At 45.0% G+C, this 23,195-nt stretch overlaps 1 protein-coding gene across 1 annotated transcript in view; it reads right to left on the bottom strand.

The window, feature by feature from the left end:
• UGGT2 (UDP-glucose glycoprotein glucosyltransferase 2) overlaps nucleotides 1–23,195 on the bottom strand; it is a 117,573-nt gene that overhangs the window by 54,691 nt on the left and 39,687 nt on the right. The window contains exons 11-20 of the mRNA XM_055142837.1: nucleotides 21,869–21,960; nucleotides 19,153–19,303; nucleotides 13,222–13,341; nucleotides 12,069–12,154; nucleotides 11,105–11,240; nucleotides 7,392–7,523; nucleotides 2,643–2,807; nucleotides 2,332–2,455; nucleotides 2,135–2,233; nucleotides 889–983 (exon numbers count right to left, since the gene is read on the bottom strand). Of these exons, the coding sequence (XP_054998812.1) occupies nucleotides 889–983; nucleotides 2,135–2,233; nucleotides 2,332–2,455; nucleotides 2,643–2,807; nucleotides 7,392–7,523; nucleotides 11,105–11,240; nucleotides 12,069–12,154; nucleotides 13,222–13,341; nucleotides 19,153–19,303; nucleotides 21,869–21,960 (1,200 nt within the window). The remainder of the gene's footprint in view (nucleotides 1–888; nucleotides 984–2,134; nucleotides 2,234–2,331; nucleotides 2,456–2,642; nucleotides 2,808–7,391; nucleotides 7,524–11,104; nucleotides 11,241–12,068; nucleotides 12,155–13,221; nucleotides 13,342–19,152; nucleotides 19,304–21,868; nucleotides 21,961–23,195) is intronic.

A 23,195-nucleotide genomic window follows, 5' to 3' on the forward strand; every position in this document is an offset into this window, starting at 1 on the left:
GGGCCATCTCATCTGCTGCCTCGCCCGCCCTCGGGTGCCTGCCTCGGCCCCTGGGACCTCGGCGCCAGGGATGTGGCGTGTCCTTCTGCTGCGAGGAGGTTCTCCCGCAAGAGCCTCTGCGCTGCCCTCAGAGGGCACCTCATGCTGACCATGTCCCGGGCAGCTCTGGGCACTCCTGAGAGAGAGTGAGCGGCTCTCTGACCTGGCGGACACATGAGGGGATCTCCGGGACTCAGCTCTCAGGACCCCATCCCTGCCTCTGCCCTTCCTCCCTGCCTCTGCCCTTCCTCCCTGCCTCTGCCCTTCCTCCCTGCCTCTGCCCTTCCTCCCTGCCTCTGCCCTTCCTTCCTCCCTCCCCTCCCCCTCTCTCCCTTCCTCCCCTCCTTCTTCCTTCCTTCCTTCCTTCCTTCCTTCCTTCCTTCCTTCCTTCCTTCCTTCCTTCCCTCCCCTCCTTCCTTCCTCCCTCCCCTCCTTCCTTCCTTCCTTCCTTCCTTCCTTCCTTCCTTCCTTCCTTCCTTCCTTCCTTCCTTCCTTCCTTCCTTCCTTCATTCCTTCCTTCCTCCCTCCCTCCCTCCCTCCCTTCCTCCCTTCCTCCCTCCCTCCCTTCCTCCCTTCCTCCCTCCCTTCCTCCCTCCCTTCCTCCCTCTCCTCCCTCCCATCTTTTTCTTACCCTGCACAAAGTTACCTATTTTACATGGCAACCCAGTCACCTTCTTAACTTCCTTAGCACACTCATCTAATCAAGGAAGAGAATTAGCATGTGAACATGGAAGGGAATGTATGTGTGTTCAATGCATGTTCTCCCTATCATTTTCTCCAAATTGTAACAAGTTACAATTTAAAGGAAAAATATCTAGCTACTCCAAAAAAAAAAATCTAGCAACTCACCATATACCTTAATGCATTAGAAAGTAGTTGTCTTCCTGATGGTTCATCAAAGTCAGCGATAATCCAGAGAGTGACTGGAGAAATTCCACTGTCATCTGAAAATTTTAAGTAGTGAGTCAGTCAAAGTAATAGCAGGAGACACTTCCAGTTAACAAAATCGTACATGTCGCTCAAATTATTCACAGTTAGCAGATGTGTAAAGATGCTCAAAGAGGGAATAATGTATTTGTGAGGGTCAAATACCAAAGAGAAAGAATCATCTCTGAGGGGCTGTCTGTGGGGTACTGTCAACCGCAGAGACAATTTTGTTATGTTTCTTGTGGCTCTAGTATTGGGAGAGAACATGTACTCGTGCTGCCTTGGTAAGCACACACACACACACACACACACACACACACACACACACACACACACACACCAGATAAAGTAAAATATTAGTAGACATGAAAAAGAGTATTTTTATTAGCTTACAATCTATTTACTTTTCGTTTCGCAAGGCTGGGGATCAAACCCAGGGCCTCCCCCGTGCAGGCACGTGCGCACTGCTGAGTTCCCTCCAGCCAAAGCCCCTGGTTTACTGACTTCAACATTTCTGCCTGCGTGTAACTTGGTCTGATTCATCTCATGCCATCAGTAGTAATTCGATTATTACTGTCAGAAAATTTTGGGATGAGAGGTGGCAGGAGGGATACTGGGAACACTGGTGTGGAGAATGAGCCCTGGTGAAGGGATGACTGAAACATTATCACGAAAGTTTGTAAATCTGTATCTCACGGTAATTCATTAAAAACATTTTTTTTAATTTAAAAAAGAAAAGAAAATTTTGAGAATCTGGAAGTCAAAGTATATTTTCATATCTGTCAGTATATCAAGATATCATATGGCTCAATTTCAATTTAATATTATATTAATTTTATTAAATGATTATAGTAAATTACAGCAACTCCAGAATGAATTTAGTATTCCCTATATGATAAGCATTCTTTATTGCAAAATGAATACCTGTGTACACAGGGTTAGCCAGCACAGTCGCCATTATTTTCCCAGCCCTATTGTTATAACCTAATAAATGGCAAATCCTCAAGTTGATTTGAGAAATACTCATATATTATCATGTAAAAAATATATTATGTGAATATCTTTTTGTAATTTTAATTATTAGGACTTTTAGGAATCAAAAACACTTTAAATTTTTAGGAAATTTATTCAGGACAATTAATTCAGAAAAACAAAATATACTTGTCACCTTTTGGGGTCAAATAATACATGTTCTCCGCAATTACGGCACTCTTATCTTGTGAATCCAAGAAATAGTAAGTGGAGTGATCTTCAATGTCGGCGGTTACTGTAAAATTTCATGTAAGATGTTGAGTAATGCATTAATAAACTCTTCGCAGCTCACTGAGCACTAATTGAAAAGTCTGCACAAAAGGATTCATTTACCTGATGTAGATATTAAATTAAGGTACTCCTGTTCGCTCTGCAAAATCAGTGGATTTATGCGGGGTACAATATTATTCTTTGCCATGAGGAATTCAACCGTGTCGGTCCCATCGTTTAATGTGCCCTGAAACAGTGAAGCTGCAGTGAGGCGGGCGCAGGCAGTGGCGTCGGAACGCTGCACGCACAAAACTCGACCACAGACATGGTGGCGTGACAAAAACCAGGGGCGGGGTAAACGCACCCATCAGCTTGAATGAAAAGTCACCGATAAAATACCATTCACCAGGTATTTTCTCATGACTCACACGTACCATAAAGACTTCCTTTTGTAGACGTATCAGTGTGTCCATCATTCTCTGGAGCACCGCTACTTCTAACTGCTTAATACTCAGCTCTTCATCATCAAACAATTCACCGTTATAAAGCGCTCGAGGCAAAGGGCCCAGGCCAGTCATCCTGTAATAACTTGCTCCTCCCTGTGCGGTTCAAAAATACAAATAGAGGATTGAAGAAGAATGTGGCAGTCTGAAAAAGAAGTACCCGAGGGGCTGGAGCGATAGCACAGCGGGTAGGGCGTTTGCCTTGCACTCGGCCAACCCGGGTTCGATTCCCAGCGTCCCATATGGTCCCCTGAGCACCGCCAGGGGTAACTCCTGAGTGCAGAGCCAGGAGTGACCCCTGTGCATTGCCGGGTGTGACCCAAAAAGCAAAAATAAAAAAAAAAGTACCCGAGTAAATGGGGGCTACCACAGTTTTATATGCCAGAGGAGAAAAATGTTAATTTTGCTTATTTTATGATTTTGCCAAGATTATGAAGAGAAAATAATTTACTATACAGGTCAAGAAACTCCTTCTGAAGAGAGTTGACAGGCACGTGGCTCAGGTGGGAGTCACCTACTCAACTCTTAAGTTCTCGAACACCTGAGAGCAGCCATCACCACATAGGGGAAGAAAGGCGCAAGGTGTCTCCTCTGACCACATGTGGAAAAGCAAGATGGGCGGGGGCAGGGCGAATATAGTCACTCTGCTGCAGTCTGCTGACAGTTGACTGAGAATACAGCATTTCTTTCTTCAAAACAAAAATAATGAGCAAAAAGAGAAGGAGATCAAAGAGGCTACACCTTTCAAAAGGGTGTCCCAAAGCACCAAGCACCCAGGAATCAACTAGACGAAAGCGGTGAAAGATCTACACCGTGAAAACTATCAGCCACTTACAGAAAAGACCTCCAGATGGAAAGATACTCCAAGTTCATGGATTTAGAAGAATCGATATTGTCAAAAATGACCACCTTACCTAAATTATTATACCATTCTGCAATCCACCTCTAAGTTCAGATGATATTCCTCAAGGACTTAGACTTATCAATAACAAAATATGTATGGAATCATACAACACCCAGAATCTCCAAAGTCAGACTGAGAAACAAGAAATCAGGAGGATTCCCATAACCTACCTTGAAACAACCATCTGAAGGTGCAGTGACCAAAGCAGCGTGGTACTGGCCTAAAGACAGACTCTCTGACTGACACATTAGAACTGAGTACCCAGAGACATGCCCCCAGGTCGACTAGTTTTCATCAAGGAGCTGGATACATGGAGTGGAGGAGAGAGTCTCTCTTCACTAACTGATTCTGGGAAAATGGAATAATCGCACGTGAAAAAACAAAGCTAGCTCCATCTCTCACATCCTATACAAAAGTCAATTCAAAGCATATCAGAGACTTTGAGATCAGAACAGAATCCATCCAGTACACTGAGGAACGCATCAGATGAAGATTTAATATCCAACGTACATAAAGAACTCCCGAAGATCAACAACAACAAAAAACCCAGAAACCCTGTCAATGGCGAGGGAAATGAACACACTTCTGTGAAGAAAACAGGCAAATCACCAACAAGCACATGAAAAAAAGTGTGCGCCATCACTTATCATGGAAATTCAAATCAAGACAATATGAGATATCTTCTCGTCAGTAAGAATGGCACGTATCAAAAAAAGAAAAGAAAAACCTGCAAATCATCTGTGCTGGCAGTGACATGGTGCAGAAGGAGCTCTCATCCACTGCTGGTGAGGAATGTTGTCTGATTCGACCTTTCTGGAAACAAGTATGGAGATTTCTCAGAAAAAGAAGAGTAGAACTTCTGTATGAGCCAGCCACCCCGCTCTTTGGAATCTACCTCCATAGCAGAAAAACGTTCACATGAAAGGACAGACACACGCTGATATCCACTGCTGCACTTAGCGTAACAGGTCGGCCATGGAATTTACCTAGGTGTCCAACGGCAGGTGAATGGCCAGTGCAGGTGTGCTATTTATAGGCTATGAAATAGTATGCAGCTGCGAGGAAGGATGAAATCATGCAGTTCATTGTAACTTGGATGCAATCTAATAACTGGAGGATATCATGTGAAGTAAGGTTAAGTCAGAGGATGAACGACATACAGGAAGATCTCCGTTCTCTGTGGTATGCCGAATAACAGGACAAGGGAATATACAGAATGGAATATAAAGGGGCAGGCTGGGTTGCCCTGGTCCCAAGGGTGCAGAACTGGGAAGGAGAGAAGCTGAGAGGGGAAACAAGAAGTGCAGCAGGGGGCAGGCGCCTGCGAGCCCTGGCAGTGTGGAGGCGTGTATGTCTAGTCTACGTAGCTGAGGCACAGAACCAACAACACTGAAAGCATCATCAGATCCAAACTGAACCAAAACTGTGCCCAACAAGGAAGCAGACTGGGGGGGTGGGAGGGAAACTGGGGACGGTGGAGGAAAGAAGCTGACACTGGTGATGAAATGGTACCAGAACACTGGCTGCCTGAAATGCAACTACGAATCACAGTGACTTCGTCAATTTTTTTAAAAAAACCACTTATTCACATTAATTCATTTATTCCTGTATTCATTTACTAATATTTATTGGATTTTTGCCTTTAGAATTAAGCTACACCCTCTGTATAACTTAGCAGAAATCACTCCCCAAGGGCTTCTGTCACAGAAATTAAACAAAGGTGAGTACAACTTCCTACGGGAGCCCAGAAGAGACGCTTCTAACAAGCTTGAGTGTGGAGCCCAGGGGATCAGAGAAGGTCTCTGCTAAGAGTGGAGCTGAGAGCCTTTGGATCAGTAAACATGTGCGAGGGAGAGAAAATGGATAAAGATATTCCGAGTGGGAAGTGACGGCACAGCAAGGAGCGGAGGGAGGGAGAGAGCACGGGCTACCCAGGGGCCAGCGACCCGCCGTGTTCACAGAAAGGAGCTACCGGGCACAGGGTCGGAGGGAAAGAGAAAGGCTGGAACACGAAGGTCATTAACATCCATATGTTAGTAAATGGTTTTCTCATTTGCTAGTCGCTACCATGCATTATAATTATTTTTATAGTTCAAGTTCTCATAATTGTACTAGAGGCAAAAGACCACTACTTTCAAGTTTTCAGGCGATGAAACAGACACACAGATGAATCCTCTTTCAGTATCAAATGGCTACTGCACTGGAGACAAGCATGTGTCCAGACCTGTCTGATGAAGAGCGAAGAGTGTGAACTCTTTTCTGTTCTGTTCTGTTTTGGGGACACGCCCTGTGGTGCTCAGAATTCTGGTTCTACACTTAGGGATCTCTCCTGGAGTGGGTTGGGGGCGGTTTATGGGGTGCTGGGATAGAACCAGGGTCAGCCCTGTGCAAGGCCAAGTGTCCTACCTGCTGTGCTATCTCTGGGACCCCAAGAGTGTGAATCCTTAACCACTAGACTACACTGTTTGAAATTATCGGTCTTTAATGTTCCTGAGGTTTAAGAGTGAATACAAGCGGCAGGAAAAGCTGCCCTAAGGAAGCCTATGATAGAGGGAGGGAGATGCAATGAGGACAAGGATGAATGCAGTGTCCAGGACCCTGGAAGGCAAGGTCCCTTCATCTCAGAAGACAGTTCATGATTAAAAAAAAAAACACAGAATTTGCCTATTTAAAGAATAAAACACGCTGGCAGTGATGCAAAGGCAGAGAGTTGGAGAAGAGGCTTTGGAGACAGTGGGTCGGGCTAGAGCTTATGACAAGCAAACCACCAAGGGCCAGGACCAAGTCAACAGTTAGAGTTCAGGAAACACAGGTCATTCCTCAACTTCTTTGCTGGGGGAGCCGAGAGGGCTGGGTGGGCGCTGTGTGAAGCGGGGGAAGGAGCATCCTTCCCAGGGGACGCTGGGACCCCAAGCACATGCGCCCTGGGCGACAACACTGCTGCTTCCTGGAATGAGGCAAGTGGAAGACAAAGCCAGTCTGAAGTACTAAGGCGGGTGACAGGCTTGATTTCAGCGTTTTGTCATTCAAGAGAATTCTGGCGCTTCCTCTAAGCTGCTGCACACATCCCTGAGTGAAGAACGATGCTCGTGCTGGGAGTAGGGGCCTCTCCTGTACTGACGCTAAGGTCCCCAACTAGACGACCTCTGCACCCACAGATTAGCTTAAGCCATCACTGATGTGCCATGACATAGATTTTTCTAGAACTTTTGCCCCACGCCTGTCCTCAGCGACAGACGCCTATTTCCATCTGGAAGCCACACAGGCACCTCCAGCGCCGCGAGCTGAGACTGGGCCCTGGTCCTCTCCCTCCTGTTCTCTCCTCCTCTCTCTCGGCGTGGCAAAGGCGCCCTTCCCAGCCAGCGGCTCGAGTGGGCCGAGGGGCTCGCTCGTGACCACTGCTCCGTTCCCTGGGCCTCTCCGCCGCAGCAGGCTCTCCACCAACGACCTGACCGCGTCCATCTCTCGCTGTCCCTTTTCTCTCCCAGGCCCAGGGGCCCACTCACATGTCTCATGTGTGTGCTTCCTAGCATGTCATGTGCATCATCGACATGCACATGTCCCCCCTTCCGACTGTCCGTTCTCAGCCCCGGTGGAAGGTCCTGAAGAAGGACGCGCAGTTTGCTGGCTTCCTACCACGGCCCTCCCACCCTCACCGCCTCCTTTCCTCAGGACGGGGAACCCAGAGGGCGAGTCAGCCTGAGGGGGTCACCCGTCTCTGAGATTAGGATAAAGTCTCCAGGACCTCATTTTGGGAAATTTCCATCCCGGCTTACCTTTCTTCCCTTATCGTACACAGAACCTACTCCCAAAATCTCTCCGACATCAGCTTGAGGAAACTCATCTTGAAGAACCTCCTTCATGTTTTCGACCGTGAGTAAATTCTGATTTTTCACTTTTTCATACATCTGTGGAAAGATGTAACCAAATTCAGCTTGTCGTTTTCTTTCTCCATAGCGCGTAGACTTATAAAGAGAACATGTACTCCCTGAGTTCTAAGTTCTAGGAAATGCAAACACAGATAAACCACCACATCCCATTTGCAGGTAAGTCGTTTCACTCTTATGACTTCTAATAAAAATGAGTTTGTGAATATTACTGAGATTTTAAAAACACCATTACAATCTGTATTTAATTTTTATCAAACTAGACACTATTTTTTCTTTACAAAATTAATGGTGACACTCCTTGTAGCCTTTTTCCTGTGGGCCGGGGCGCACAGGGTGGTACATGGGTACTCGTATAGTTTTGGTGCATTTCAGGTGCGAGGTTTTGCAATTTTGGGGGGCCAGGAACTGAACCCGGGCCTCCAGCATGCAAGGCATGTGCCCCTGTCCATTAAGCTGTCTGGCCCAGGCTGCCTTCCTTTTAAATGAAACACTATTTTTGATATCTTTTTATTTTGTGCTCCGAGGCTTCCAAGTTGTCATTAACGGGGTTTCCTTCAGGACCTGTTCCCACACCACACCCTCCCCGCAGGCGTCCGCTGCCTCCACAGCTGGACCAGCGTCTACCCCCCACATCCCCTCCCAGTCGGCTTCCTAAGGAAGGCAGGTCCAGGTTCTGTGACTCTCTGGGTGTTTGTTATCCCCCTCCACCGGTCCTTCATGTGCAGAAACGAGAGCGCAGTCTGTGGCAGGCGCCTCCCCTGGGCTAGCTCCCCTGGGCCAGCTGTCGGACACACCCGGCCAGCCAGCAGCACGTTTACTGAGCAAAATATGCGTTTGTGCCTCAGTTTCTCTATCCAGCTGTTTTTTTTTCTCAGACCTCTGCGTTGTTTCCTGCCGAGTGGATCTTACTCCGGCAGGCGGTGGAGACAGTGCCCGGGTTTGCTCCCCACCATCACATGGTCACTGAAGACGCTGGGAGTGTGCCTGAGCACCACTGGGGACTCCCCAAAAAGGGGAAAAATATACAGATTCTTTTTTAAAAACACAGGTAGCAATGGTTTATAAGAGCATTTTAGATCTTTTGGAGGGGCCACACCCAGCAATGATCAGGACTTATTCCTGTCTCTGGACTGGAGCAATAGCACAGCAGGTAGGGCGTTTGCCTTGCACTCGGCCAACCTGGGCTCGATTCCTCCGCCCCTCTCGGAGAGCCCCGCAAGCTACTGAGAGTATCCCGCCCGCATGGCACAGACTGGCAAGCTCCCCTTGGTGTATTGGATATGCCAAAAACAGTAACAACAAGTCTCACAATTGAGACGTTACTGGAGCCTGCTCGAGCAAATCGATGAACAACAGGACGACAGTGACAGTGCAGGGCTACAGTTTTATAGGTCTTTGCTGTGTAATACTGTTGATATTACTCCATCGTGGCCAAAAATCAATGTTTTAAAAGGTGCTTTTATAATCTAACCATTGCAAGCACCCCTCTCAATAAATATGTCATGTTCAATACTTCCTAAGAGCTTAACTTTGGAAAGGAGGGAGAGGAACCTGAGGTGCTTCTAGTCCGCAGCATCTAAGTCCTGCCGGGCCAGGACACAGGCTCCCTATGAAGACCACTCGCTGGGCCCCCATCCTCTCCCACTTCTCCATCAATTTTCACATGAATATGACTTTCCAGTACATTGCTACTCTTTTCTGATATAGTACATTCAACAATTGAGCTAGAAGAACCTGATCACTGGAAGAATCAGAAACATTTTTGTAATTAACATGTAGATGACGGATGATTATTTTGCACACATCATGCTAAATCAGTAAAGCCACGTCCTCCCCAGCTGTTGGGAGCAGGGAGGCGAAGAGCCTGTCTACACCTGGAAGAGTCCCGTCTGCACCTGGGGCTAACTGCTGGTCTGCGGACCACCGGGCTAAAGAACACAATGCATGCTCACAAAACTTCTGAGCTCCATCATGGTTCACTCGGCTGCGGAATTGAAAGAAAATTAATGTGACAGCGAGTGCCCTAGTTTGAATAATCACACCATTCCCTTGCTTCAGTCCTCTATTTCCTCACTCCCCCTCACTCTGCTCCCTCCAACTGGGGAGCACAACTTAAAAGCTGGAGCACTTCACTCAGAAGGTAAGGGACTGGCACAAATGTCAAGACACGCAAACTGTTACTTGATGCAAAATGCTGACAGAGTGGAGATTCAACAAAGATCATTAGGATCATCTAGGGAAAAAGAGTTTCAGAAGCTCCTCAATCTCGTACAGATCTTTTTATAGTCAGGTAGCTGGACTTGCATGAAATGCTTGTCAATTTGACTAAGCACCTAATAAAGGCGCATCAGTTAGGAAGACCAACTGATGACAGGCTGAGATCTGACACTGACTGGTACATCTCCCGTGGCATACAGCACAGGACACGGGCGTCTCCAAGACGCTGACACAGCTTCTCTACTCCAGGAGAATAAACTCATGGGGTGTTTAGTGGTTTTCTTTGGAGCTACAGAAATAAGGTTGAAAATTTAGACTGTTTTGTTGATTTCTTTCTTCGCCTAAACAACTACTCCTTATTAAGATAATGGTTGATAAGATAAAGACAAATGACATAAATATGAATACAAGTAGTTCACAGATGTTGGCTTAGTGGTAAGAGAGCACATGCCTTGATGTCAGAGGCCCTTGTGTCACACATACACACAATAAATGAAAGTTTTTTTAATAATAACCTGGCTTTCTTAATAATAATACAATATACCTTGATAACAATTAATGCTTTTAAATTACTGTGACAAGATACAATCATTTCAAGACCTGAACTATGAAGTAATCTAGCTCTCATTCATCTTTAATCGGCATCTTACCAATTTCTGACTTTTGAAAAAAAAATAGTTTTTTGGCACAATTGGTATCAATCTTACTATTCCCACACCAATTTGTTGTCATAAAATGATCTTTGACTTTTTAAAATTTTTTTCTGGGAAGTATTTATATCCCTGTCACTCAGAATATTTAACTTTTCTCGTCATGCTCTTACTCAAGACCTGCTCAAGATTTCTTCCCTGAACCAGAGCCTCAGGGGCTAGGCTAGTGGGTGACAATATTACATATTTAAGCTGCTAGTTACAAGAGCAGATTCATTCTATCGATCCTCTTAAAAGTGTTTTTTAATGTGACTGGAGATCCCGCTCGGGAAGGGAGATGCTGAAAGGAGACAAGAGACTGAACATGATGGCCACTCAATACCCCTATTGCAAACCACAACACCCAAAAGGAGAGAGAGAGAACAAATTGGAATGCCCTGCCACAGAGGCGGGGTGGGGTGGCAAGGATGGGATTGGGGGATGGGAGGGATACTGGGTTCATTGGTGGTGGAGAATGGACACTGGTGGAGGGATGGGCTCCCGAACATTGTATAAGGGAAACACAAGCACGAAAATGTGTAAATATGTAACTGTCCCCTCACGGTGACTCACTAATTAAAAAATAAATTTAAAAAAAGAGTGTTTTTTAACTTTGAAATGTCAAAATAATAACAATAGAGTAATGAAAATAAAAACCCTAAACATATTTTAAAGATGAGAGCTTTGACTCACAAGAGGCATGAGGTGAAACGCTTTCGATACATCATACTCTTTGGCAATGTAGTTGAAAACTCGCCAAAACGCAACACCGGCATCGGCTGCTCCATCCACTTCATCTTCTGAATTAACAACGAACACAAACCCGATCCTGGGAAAGGAGATTCAAATCAAAGTCAAAACCACCTTCTAAACCACAGCAGAACAATTAAAAACACTGTTGCAACAACATCTGAATGGAAGGAATGTAACAGGCGAGAGGGGGAAATCCCATTTTCAAATATTATTACTTGTATCACGCATGCGCACCCGAATGCCAGCAACTACCAGGTCCTTCTGGAATACCAATCTCTTTCTGATGGGGTCATTATCAAATGACAGTCTTTTTCCAGAAAAGAAAATTAATCTGGGGGTGGTCAGGGCTGGCCAAACCTTACAGCGCCTAGGGCAACTTTTAGCCCAAGCCCAGCGGGTGTTCCCAGCACCCAGGACCCGTTGTGCTACTGGAGGCCTGGTGCAGAGTCCACACTCCAGGCCTGGCAAGGGCGGGCTCTGACACAGATCACAGAAGACGGGTCTAGCCTGGCGCTGGGGCGAAAGCACAGCATGGAGGGTGTTTGCCTTGCAGGCATCCGACCCGGGTTTGGTCCCTGGCACACCATAGGGTCTCGGGAGCACTGCCAGGAGTGATCCCCAAGTGCGGAGCTAGGAGTAAGCCCCAAGCACAGCTCAGGATGTGGCCCCAAAGCAGAAAAAGAGACAGATCGAACGCGTGGTACCCAAAAGGACCAGATCATTCTCCCAGGAGGGCAACAGCGGGAGAAAGATGACCGAACAACTCGGAATAACCGACTCCACTGCAAACACAGACGGTCCTTCTGAAGAGAAGCGAGGCCCGGAACAGAGCACTGACAGTCTGGGACAAGCCGAGGCCGGGCGTCCTGCAGCTGACTGTGCAATGTCACCGATTCCTAATTACCTGAGAGGGATTTTATGATGATAGAAAAGTTCAGCAAGTTTTATGAAATCCAAGGCATACTCTTCAGTGGGATCAATAAACAGAACCTAGGAGAGAGCAGATTTATAATCACTGTTCTAAACCCCTTAGAACTTTTTTTTTTCCTTTTTGGGCCATACCCAACGATGCTCAGGGGTTACTCCTGGCCCTGCATTCAGGTATTACTCCTGGCAGTGCTTGGGGGACCATATGGGATGCCGGGGATCGAACCTGGGTAGGCTGTATGTAAGACAAATGCCCTACCCACTGAATTATCTCTCTGACTCCAAATCCTTTAGAATTTTTATAAAATTCAAGTTCGGTCTAATTTTCTAACTAGCTAAAAATATGAAATTCAAGGTAGGTTTCTTAGAAATTCTAAAGAATCGTGAAGCATCTAAGGAACGATGCACAGCTGCAGAATTTCTAAAGGTTGCAAATCAAATATGTGGAACATGGTATCAAAATACTCATCCTCTTTTTCCAGCATGGCACAAAGCAAGTAATTTTTATAGGAAATAAAATACCTCATTCCAAATGTTCACCAGATTCTCCATATTTTTTTTAAAGACAGAAACTGAATTTTGAAGCTGAATTTTGATATTGCTCCCTCCCTGAACCACCAAAAAATAAAAAGGCATTAACATAAGCATGCTTCAGGCTGCTGTGAGGAACAGGACACTCACATAATGGGTGGAAAACAAATAACACCCCGAGTGTTTTATGTAAATGTCAGCATTTTCCAAGGTTGTTCAATATCATAGTAATGAACCAGTATATTAGATGATTAAGGGGATATTATGCACTTTATCTGAAATGTGCTAAACTTCAATAACTCTTTATGATATGAAAGACAGCTTCTATCACACATTTCTTTGAGAGTATATAAAAGTAACCCAGCAAGTTAATAATATAATATGTAAAAAAATATGTAAGAGTGTATGTATACACTCATAGGCAGATCATGTAACGCTTCGAGCTTTTGGTAGCTAGCCAAACCACCTTAAACATGGTGTATGAGGCAGTAATTTTCTGATTATGTAGATGAATATTTACCCAGAGCAGAATAATCCAAGGAGAATGCTTATGTGTCTTTATAAGAGATGCAGATAAGGTGTCAAGATGCAAAACTCACCAAATTATGAAAATTACGCCGCACGGGAGGTATCGTTCCAGGGAATACTGGCTTCAGAAGTTCCTGGCAACTTGTAGGCCAGGAAACATACATTTCATCATTTTCTAAGTCGTTGATCCACTAGAAAATAATCCAGAAATCTATGACAGCTACATTAATATAAAACATAAGCCATTTTCAAAGCTAGCTTTCACTCTGTCACACAGCAAGTAAAAATATACACAGAATTTTCATATTTGGGGCCAGGGGGATTGTACAACAGGCAGGGGGCTTGCTGTACTCACGGCTGATTCAATCCCGAGAACCACATTTGGTCCCTGGAGCCCCACCAGGAGTGCTCCCTGCATGCAGAGCCAGGAGTAAGCCCTGAGCGCAGCTGGATGCAGCTCAAAAACCAAAAAGGAAATAAAAAATTCCGTTATTTGTGATTAAATAGAAAAACCAGTTGAGAATTTCTTACGACACATATTATATGCGACATCTGCTATGACCAGGCCATTTGCATTATGCTTCCTCTCTAAAACAAGGGATTCTTTAAGCAGAGTTCTCCTATAAAAATCGTAGTGTAAAATCACTCTCGATGGCTCAGTGGTCAGAGATACAAATGGTCCATGTGCCGGAACCCAGGTTTGAACCTGGAACCACTGGGTGATGCTGATGAGAGAAGGCTCCGTCCGCAGAGTCTGACCCAGCTGGCCTGGCCCGCTCAGGGTCCCTGGGAGCGGCCCGCAGGCCCTCTGAGAGGCTATGAAAGGCTTCTAATAAACCACTGAAAAAGATAAACTTAATTTTCAGCATTAAAAGAGGCAAGGAGATTCCCACTTCCGTCTCAAATTAAGGGCTTGGGCAAAAAGCCATGGGTAGGTCGCTTGCCTTGCACACAGCCGACCTGGGTTTGATTCCTCCATCCCTCTCAGAGAGCCCGGCAAGCTACAGAGTATCCCACCCACATGGCAGAGCTCCCTGTGGCATATGTGATATGCCAAAAACAGTAAAACAAGTACCACAATGGAGACGTTACTGGTGCCCGCTCGAGCAAAGAGATGAACAACGGGAGGACAGTGCTACAGGGCTTACCCCCATTAAAGCTAAACTGTAAGACCAACAGTCGGATGACCTATTCCAATCGGGGTGGGAACAGCTGAAGCTGGACTAACCCTCCAGCGTGATAGAAGCGGGAGAAAGCATGGTCTGTTGTTCCAGAGAAGCCTGAGAGCAGGGTCGGCCAATAATCAGAGCCAGGTCAGACTCCTAGAGAGCAGCCTGCGTGACCGGTAAGAAGCAGCTCCGAGATGCTGCAGGCGGGAAGGGCGAGGTGGGGCTCAGAGTGCAGCCTCGGGGGACAGGCTCTGAACAGAAAGAGACAGTGGTGCTGGCTGGGCCGACAGAAGTCAGACGGGGCCTGCCAGGCTAGTCTGGCGGCACGGGGAGGCACAGGGGTTCTGCAGCGAGAGGAAACTGAGGATCCTCCGTTCCAATGGACGCTCTGGAGGGTGACTGCTGACTCTTTTTTTCTTTTTCCACTTTCACATTTGTATTTTATTAATTTTTTTTTTTTGCACTATTTGGGTCATACCCAGCGATGCACAGGGGTTACTCCTGGCGGTGCTCAGGGGACCATATGGGATGCTGGGATTCGAACCCAGGTTGGCCGCATGCAAGGCAAACGCCCTACCCACTATGCTATCGCTCCAGCCCCTTTATTTTTTTTTTTAAGAATTTTTATTTCCCAGGGCTGGAGTGACAGTACAGAGGGTAGGGGGTTTGCCTTGCATGCGGCCGACCCGGGTTCGATCCCCAGCATCCCATATGGTCCCTCGAGTACTGCCCGGAGTAATTCCTGAGTGCTCGAGCCTGCAGTAACCCCTGTGCATCACTGGGTGTGACCCCCAAAAAAAAGGAAAAAAAATTACAAAAAATGTTTATTTCCTTCCTTTTTATTAAATCACTACAAGACACAAAGTTACAAAGTTGTTCATGATTGTGTTTCAGTCATGTTCCAGCATCCATCCCTAAACCAGTGCACATTTCCTATCACCCATGTCCACAATTTCCTTCCCATCATCCCCGTCTCCTTCCCATCCTGCCTTCATGGCAGACACTTCTCTCTCTCTCTCTCTCTCTCTCTCTCTCTCTCTCTCTCTCTCTCTCTCTCCTGAAAGGATTCATGCTTAGCACTTTACTTCCTTTCAGCACTCGGTTCTTGTCTGGAGTGACCATTTCCAACTATCACTGTCCTCACGGTCCCTTCTCCGTCCTAACTGCCCTCTCTCCTGCCCTGCCAGCCCACTTAGGGCAAACTTCCTACCACGGACCAGTCCTCCTTCATGTACTATGGTTTGGGTGTGTTTTTTTTTTTATATCCTGCAAATGAGTGTGATCCTTCTATGTTCGTCCCTCTCCATCTGACTGATGTCATTCAGCACGATACACTCCATCCACGCAGAAGCAAACTTCATGGCTCGATATTTCTTAATGACCGTGTAGTATTATCCCACTGTGTAGGTGTACCATAGTTTCCTTACCCACTTGTCTGTTCTCGGGCACTTGGATTGTTTCCAGATTCTGGCTCTTGCACCACAAACAATGCTGCAATGAACACAGACGTGCAGATGACTCTTGTACATTGTGTTTTTGGGTCCCCAGGTATATTCCCAGGAGCACAATTGCTGGGTCTTATGGAAGCTCAAATTCTAGTTGTTTGAGGAACGTCTACATTGTTTTCCAGGTATGCTGGGCCAATCGGCATTCCCACCAGCAGTGAATGAGAGCCCCCTTTGTCTCCGCATCCACACCTGCAACTGGTTGTTCTTTAAGACGTGCCAGTCTCTGTGGCATGATATGATAACTCACTGTTGTTCTGATTTGCATCTCCCGGATAATTAGTGATGTTGGATACTTTTGCATTGTGTGTTTTTGACCCTTTGTTTCTTCTTTGAGGAAATTTCTATTCATCTCCTCTCTCCATTTTTTGATGGGGTTGGATTTTTTTCCTTGTAAAGTTCTACCAGTGCCTTATGTATCTTGGGTATTAACCTCTTATTAGATGAGTGTTGGGTACAACTGCTGACTCGGAAGCTGCAATATGACGAGTAATGACACATGCGCACATACACCCAGAAAGTGGGAAACTGGAGCATGGCTACGATGAGGTATGAGGGTACGACGATGGGATTTCAAGAGTGGGCACTTTGCTAAACACCAAGGCCCCTGAAGGGTAAACCCTGGGAGCAAACACAAAATAGGCGATCTCGAGCAGAGCCTAAGATGTCCCCATGGAACCAGGTGGGCATCCGATACTTGGATGAACGGTACTCATCTTGCAACTTTTCACTTATTTTCTAAAAAAACTTATTATCCAAATTTCCAGCTTTCAGCAGAGACTTAGCATGTTGCACCCTCAATCACACATACGATACTAACAGTGCACTCACTAGTCATGCTCTGCACCAAACAACTACAGTTAAAAATATACATGGAAACCGCTTTCCAGCAGCAGCTACTCCAGAGACAAAGGCAAAAGGCAGAATTAGGCTCTACCAAAATTTGGTACTTTTTTGGGGAAAAAAAAAAAAGCAACAAATATGGATGTGAGATGGAGGGTGGTCTCTATACTTAGTAAGGAATATTCAGATCATCACTTGAATGAACACTTAACAGTCTGACTCCTGGAAGGGCCTGGGCTGTACGGCACTCCTCTGGACGCACCCTGACACGAGCCCTGGCATCCTGGTCTACTGTCATCCCAACTGGCACAGGCAGTGATGAATGTCTGTTAACAGCAAATTAAAACTTTTTTTTTTGCAGCCTGAAAGGTTTGTTTTCAGTAACAATGTCTGCTGCCCCTCTTCTGGATCATTCTCTTCTGAAAAGCACCAGGACCAATGTGGGTTTGATCCTGGCACCTGAGCACCCATAGGGCAGCACCAGGAGGCCAGGTGCCACCAGCTCGGACTTCGGGCGGTACCCCTGGGCAGGCCCTTCATTTAAAAAAAGGATCATGGGGGGTCAGAAGGAGAGTACAGCAGGTATGGTGCTTGCCTTGCACATGGCTGACCCGGATTCCATCCCCGGTGCCCTAAATGGTCCTCTAAGCCCACCAGGAGTGATCCCTGAGCACTTCATGACTTAGACACTTAGATACTTCATGAATTAGATACTCAACATGGCGGGAAGGGCCTCTCTCCCGCGCTCCATGTTACACTTTGATGCAAAGTTAACTCTGGGGTATGTCAGACAGATGCTCTTGGTGGATGAGGACTGGGCACCCAGAGAGGAGACAGCACAGGCCTCAGCCTAGGGGTCGTGGGGAGTCTGGGGGATGAAGGCAGTGACCTTCCTCCAGGCACCTCAGGGGACCAGGTGCTTCTGTCCCTCTAGAGGTCTCTTCCACACATCCGGAGTAGCAAGCGACTCGCTTTCTCAGCGGGACTCACACCCACAACTTTCTCCTGCTATTGCCAAGAAACACCGATGCCTAAAATAAAAGGCACAAAAGCATCCGGACTGCCAGCCTGGGTGGCTCCCCTATGACCCACTGTCAGGAAGGATTGTGGGGAGCGTGCAGAGCCGGGAAGTGAACTCAGGGAGAGAAGCTGGCCTGAAAGGGGAGCAAGAAACAACCCCGAGCACGCACCCTGGGTCTGGGACTCATCGGTCATTTCTGTAAGCTACCCCGGGCGGGAAGCCCCGGTGCTCCGAGAGACAGGCTCTGCTTAGAGCTGCTCTCTGCCCGGGATTCCCAGGCGGGGGAGCAGGCTTCACCCAGGAAGGCGGCTCCAGCGGACGTAACTGCAATGGATCAGGATATTCAAATGCTTGTGTTTTATGACTAAATTATCACGTCTTGCGAATGATTTTGGGTGGGGGGAATCTTTTACTCTGGTTTATGGTCACTTCACACCCCTCTAGTGAAGCATCCTATGGAGTACACTGAGTCTCCCTGGGGAGCTCGTCTGAGGGCATAATCTTAAGACACTGCACTTTTCTCATTTCTCATTCTTTAAAAAAGAAAATTAGACATTAATGGGTATATTATGTGCATAGAACACAGTGTTGGAATTTGCATGTTTCCAGAGTTTCATTGTTAGAAATCACGCTGTCCGCTTGTCTGAGGTACACACTCACTGGTTCATTCCTGGAACACTATTTGTTGAGTACCTACTAAAATCAGGGACTTCAGCACGAGAGGGTAGAGATGGGTCACATTCCTCTGGGGACAACTTGCTACATGCATGGATGAGGACAACCCTCAATGGGGGAGAGTTAAAGGCTCTCTCGAGGAGCACTGTCTGGAACTGAGTCCGACGGAAGACTGGGTGGTGCTGAGGGAGGCAGAAAGGAGTCGTGCTTCCCTCTTGGCCAGGAAGTAAGGGTTGGCACTGAGAAGAGTATCAGTCTAGAAAGAGAGGATGGAGCAGGCCACTGACAGCCTTCGAGGACACACTAAGGGCTGTTCCTGTGCTTCGAGCAGAGGGAATATGTGACCACGGTTTCAGGAAATTCACGCAGGCTGTGATAGAGAGACCAGGACATCAGGGGCCACTGCAAGCCAGCCAGGAAAGGCTTTCATTCTACTATCTTGACAGCCCCGGGCTTTAATTATTTGGTATTTTGCTGCTGCTGATGTTCATGTGGCTGCAGTGGCTGTTACTCTTGTCTGCCGCTTTTCTCTGGAATGCTGGGCAGGATTCAGAGTGAGGACGGGCAGGCTGTGGGGGCACCACTCTTCCCGAGGTGCTCGTGAGGAAAGAAGGGAATGCAAAGAAGGGGGAAGAAGGTAGAGATGGAGAAGGGACGAGCCTGGCTTTGTTTTTACATCTACAATTTCTTTCAAAAGCTTAAATCTACTCCAAAGCCTGTAAACACGTGGCTTCATTTTGTCTTAGAGCTGCTACCTATTTTAAAACAACAAATGACATGTGTACTTACCATGATAGAAGAATGCCTAATATCTAATGCGTAGTTATCGTCCCAAACAGGTGAGTTTAATTTAAAAAATTTACTCATATCTTCTGCATTGATCCCAAGACTGTGAAGGCTGTTCATCATTTTTCCTTCCACTTTCAACATATCCAAAACACTTTATGTTTAAAGAAAAGAAACATCTTATTTTGATTTTCCATTAAAGAATCATTTAACACTAAGCGCTTTTACAGAGTATGAGAAACAAATTTTACTATTATTTTTATTACCAGCAAGGAAATATAAATAAGCACATATTAACTTAGTCTCATTAATACAGAAGACAAAGAGTTTTTAACTACTGTGCTTTTCCCCCTAGTACTAACAATTTTTTTCAGTACTAACAAATTTCAAAATTTCTAAAACAAGGTAACAATACATTACTTATTAAAGATGTGAGGCTAAGCACAGACATCCAAGCAATCTACAGGAAAGGCAGAAATGAACCCTAAAAAGAAAGCTGGGGAAAAACTCAAACATCTGGAAACACTGTAGTATGGAGCAATTATTTTTTAAAAGAGGAGTTCAAAGAAGAAATGAAAAGATTTCTCAAAACAAATTAAAGTGAAATCTGAGTTTATGGGACACAGAAGCAGTGGTAACACGCAAGCGCATAACAATACAGACTGATACCAAGAAACAAGGAAAAGCTCAAACACAAAAAGCCTATGCCCACGTCTTGAAGAAATCAGAAAAAGTAAAACAAATGAAACTCAAAATGAGCAGAAAGAAGGCAATAATGAGAGCAAATGTTAATGATGTTGAAATTAAGAAAACAATAGTAAGGGTCAATAAAGCTAGGAGTTTGTTTTTCAAAAGACTAAACAAGGTTGACAAGCACTTAGACACATGAGGAAAACACAAGAATTAATTCTAATAAATCAAATCAGAGAAGAAAGGGGAGAAATTACGATAGATACCCTGGAGAAAAAAAGACATAGCTTAAGAGTAAACTTTCTGTCACTAAGTAGGGATGAATTATTAGTCGTAAAACTTCCTATGACTGAAGCAGAAAGAAGTACAAATCTTCATTAGAATAATTACAAGGAAAATGAAACAGTCATCAAAAATCTTCCCAAAAACAAAAGTCCGGGTTCAGATGGATTCATTAGTGAGGTCTACCAAACCTTCAAAGAAGACTAACTATCTACATTCCTTAAGTTCTTCTGGTGTGTAGAAGAAATAGGAATCTTTCCCAAAAGTTTCTCTGAAGCCAGTAATATCCTAATACCAAAAGCATAGTCCTAAAAAGAAAACCACAGATCAGTATTTCTAATGGATATAAATTCAAAGATCCTCAACAAAAAGAAAATCATTTTAGAAAAAAAAAATCTTAGAAAATCAAACTCAGTATTAGACCGAGAGGATCACTGGCTATGGCCAAGTGTGATTCATTTCAGGAACTCAAGGATGTCAACAGATTCAATTAATATAATCCAACAAAAAGGACAAAAATGTATGATGCAGAGAAAGCTTTTGACAATATTCAACACCTGTACATGAAAGAAACACTCAACAAAATGGGGGTGGAATAAAGCTATTTCAATATAGGAAAGACCATATATGACAATCCATAATTAATATACTCACTAGCAAAACACTGAAAGTCTCCCTTCAGAAATCCTGTACAGGCAAGGACATTTACTCTCTTGTTTAACTGTTCAATAACTGTTAAAATAACTGTTTAACTGTTCAACTGGAATTATTAGACATTGCAATTAGACAAGAAAAGTAAAAGGTATCCAAGATGGAAAAGAAGATGCACTACTGCTACTTGCAGATGCCGTAAGATAAGGGAAAGACTCTCGTGTCTCCACCCCAAAACTGTCAGAAACAATTAACCAATACAGTAGAGGCTACAGACTCATGATATAAAATAGAAGATGTATCTCTATATTAAAAGAATCAATTAGAAAATAATTTTTTTGAAAGTTCAAACAGCCATGACCCCAGAGACACACAAACGAATCTCAGAACTGAGCGGCTCTGGGCAGAAATGCCTCAGGACTTGGCATTAGGCCACCTTTTCCAGGCCATTCCAGGCGGGAGCAGGTGCCATCCCTCCATCTGTTCCCTGGGAAACCCGGCAGCCGCATCTTCTAGAACTCATTAGAAAACCCAGGTATCGGCCAGCAGTGATGGTACACCCCAGGCCTCATGGGATAGGAGCCAAGCCGGCCCTTCTCCTCCTCCGCTCCATGGGGACCCGGGGATGATGCCCACAAACAGCCCCGGCTACTTATTAAGCTCCTTAAGGGCCATGATCCCAGAGAAGCACAAATGAATCTTGGAACCGAGCGAGTGGCTCTTGGTAGAAATCTCTCCACACCCTAATTAGTAACACTTTAGAATTCCAAGGCCATCATCCGAAAGGTACTATTCATATGAAAAGAAATATATATATATATATATATATATATATATATATATTTTGAATTTTGGATTCTGTGAGTAGGTAGGTTTAAGACTTGGAAATTTTCATTTTTTCACCTCACTAAAAGTGGCCAACATCTCTCTAAGCTCTGAAACATGGTCCACCACAATGAGTCAGAAGCTGTACTGGCCTTATCCGTAAGATGGTTATTTGTATTTTGATAGATGTTGACATCAGGACAATATTTTTTTTTTATACAAGCCACAGTACCTGCAAATCATGTTAAGATTGTGGTAACACAACACTCACCTGAAAGGATCAAAAGAATCCATGTCAAGACGAATTCCATTCAAAACCAGACAAGCTTCGCCGGGCTGAATTTCATATCTACTGAGAAGATCCTTAAAAGAGACCAGAGTAACAACAGTGATAGAGCAACAATGATCCTTCAAGAGTTGGCAAGTATCCTAGAGAGGCAGGAAATTGGTATTCATCTTTGCCGGCCGCTGCTGATCCCACCATTCAGCCCCACCCTCGTAGTCTGTGAGAGGCACAGATAATATGTAAACCCATCATGGGAGTGCTATGCTCCAATAAGACTTTTAAAAAATAAAATCAGAAGGCAAGCTAGATTTAATCCATAAGTGGGAGTACTTTGTTGAAGCCTCCTCAAAGATATGGGACCGTCAGGAGAGCTGGAGACACAAAAATCTAAATATTCTGATTTTTCAGGATGCGATATTTGAGTCTAACATCATAATGGTTACTTACTACATTTTCTGTCAATTCAGTATCGGGTGCACCCCTATTCTTTGATAAACCAGGACTGAGAACTTTGGTGCCTGTGTAAATCTGCGGAGATCAATCCCAATCCATAAAGATTTCATTCAAGCAGTGCTGCGATGTTGGCTGTATTTCTACTCAGGATTTCCCACAGAGATGAGACCATATGCTGGAAACTACTTCAGGGACTAGTAGAGTGACAAAGGAATGAGAGAGTGGTTTCCTTGGCAACACACCCTACATCTGGATCATGGCAAAAGTGCCAGACCTAGGTTAATGATCTAGGTAAGCTTCTCAGCTTTAGCAGGGTCAGTTTCCTCACCAGTGAAATGGAGCACTTACACTTCTCTTACAGGTTGCTATTTACATATCTGTGTCTTCACAAATGATGCTTTTATCATCAGATTAGGCAAAGGGGTCTTGCAAGAAAAGTGGCCAAAATTTATTAGTTTTTATATTATAATCTCTACAGAGACAAAGAACTGAGTTTGTAACAGGACAGAAAATACTTTTCCTCGAAGCATTCAAAATAATGGGCAGACATTAAACCCAAACATATAGGTCACAGGTAAAATTTTCTATCTTTGTCTACTTTTGTACCAAATATTTACTTATTCTCTGAAATCTGTATTTTAACTTCAACCACCACAAATGCCCAGTGAATTCTGTGTTTTGCCCAAACTTGCACAGAACTTGCACGCACTCTCTTCATTTCTCCCCAGCGTTCCACTCATTTTGGGGATGTTATACGTGTTATATGTACTGACATGGCAATGATCCCAACAGATTCATGTGTTGTCCCTTGAGACTGCGGCTAATGAAAAGGCAGTGGCTATAAGATGGACTAAAATGC

The sequence above is a fragment of the Sorex araneus genome, chromosome 1 (genome assembly GCF_027595985.1).
Source record: "Sorex araneus isolate mSorAra2 chromosome 1, mSorAra2.pri, whole genome shotgun sequence".
Classification (NCBI taxonomy): domain Eukaryota; kingdom Metazoa; phylum Chordata; class Mammalia; order Eulipotyphla; family Soricidae; genus Sorex; species Sorex araneus.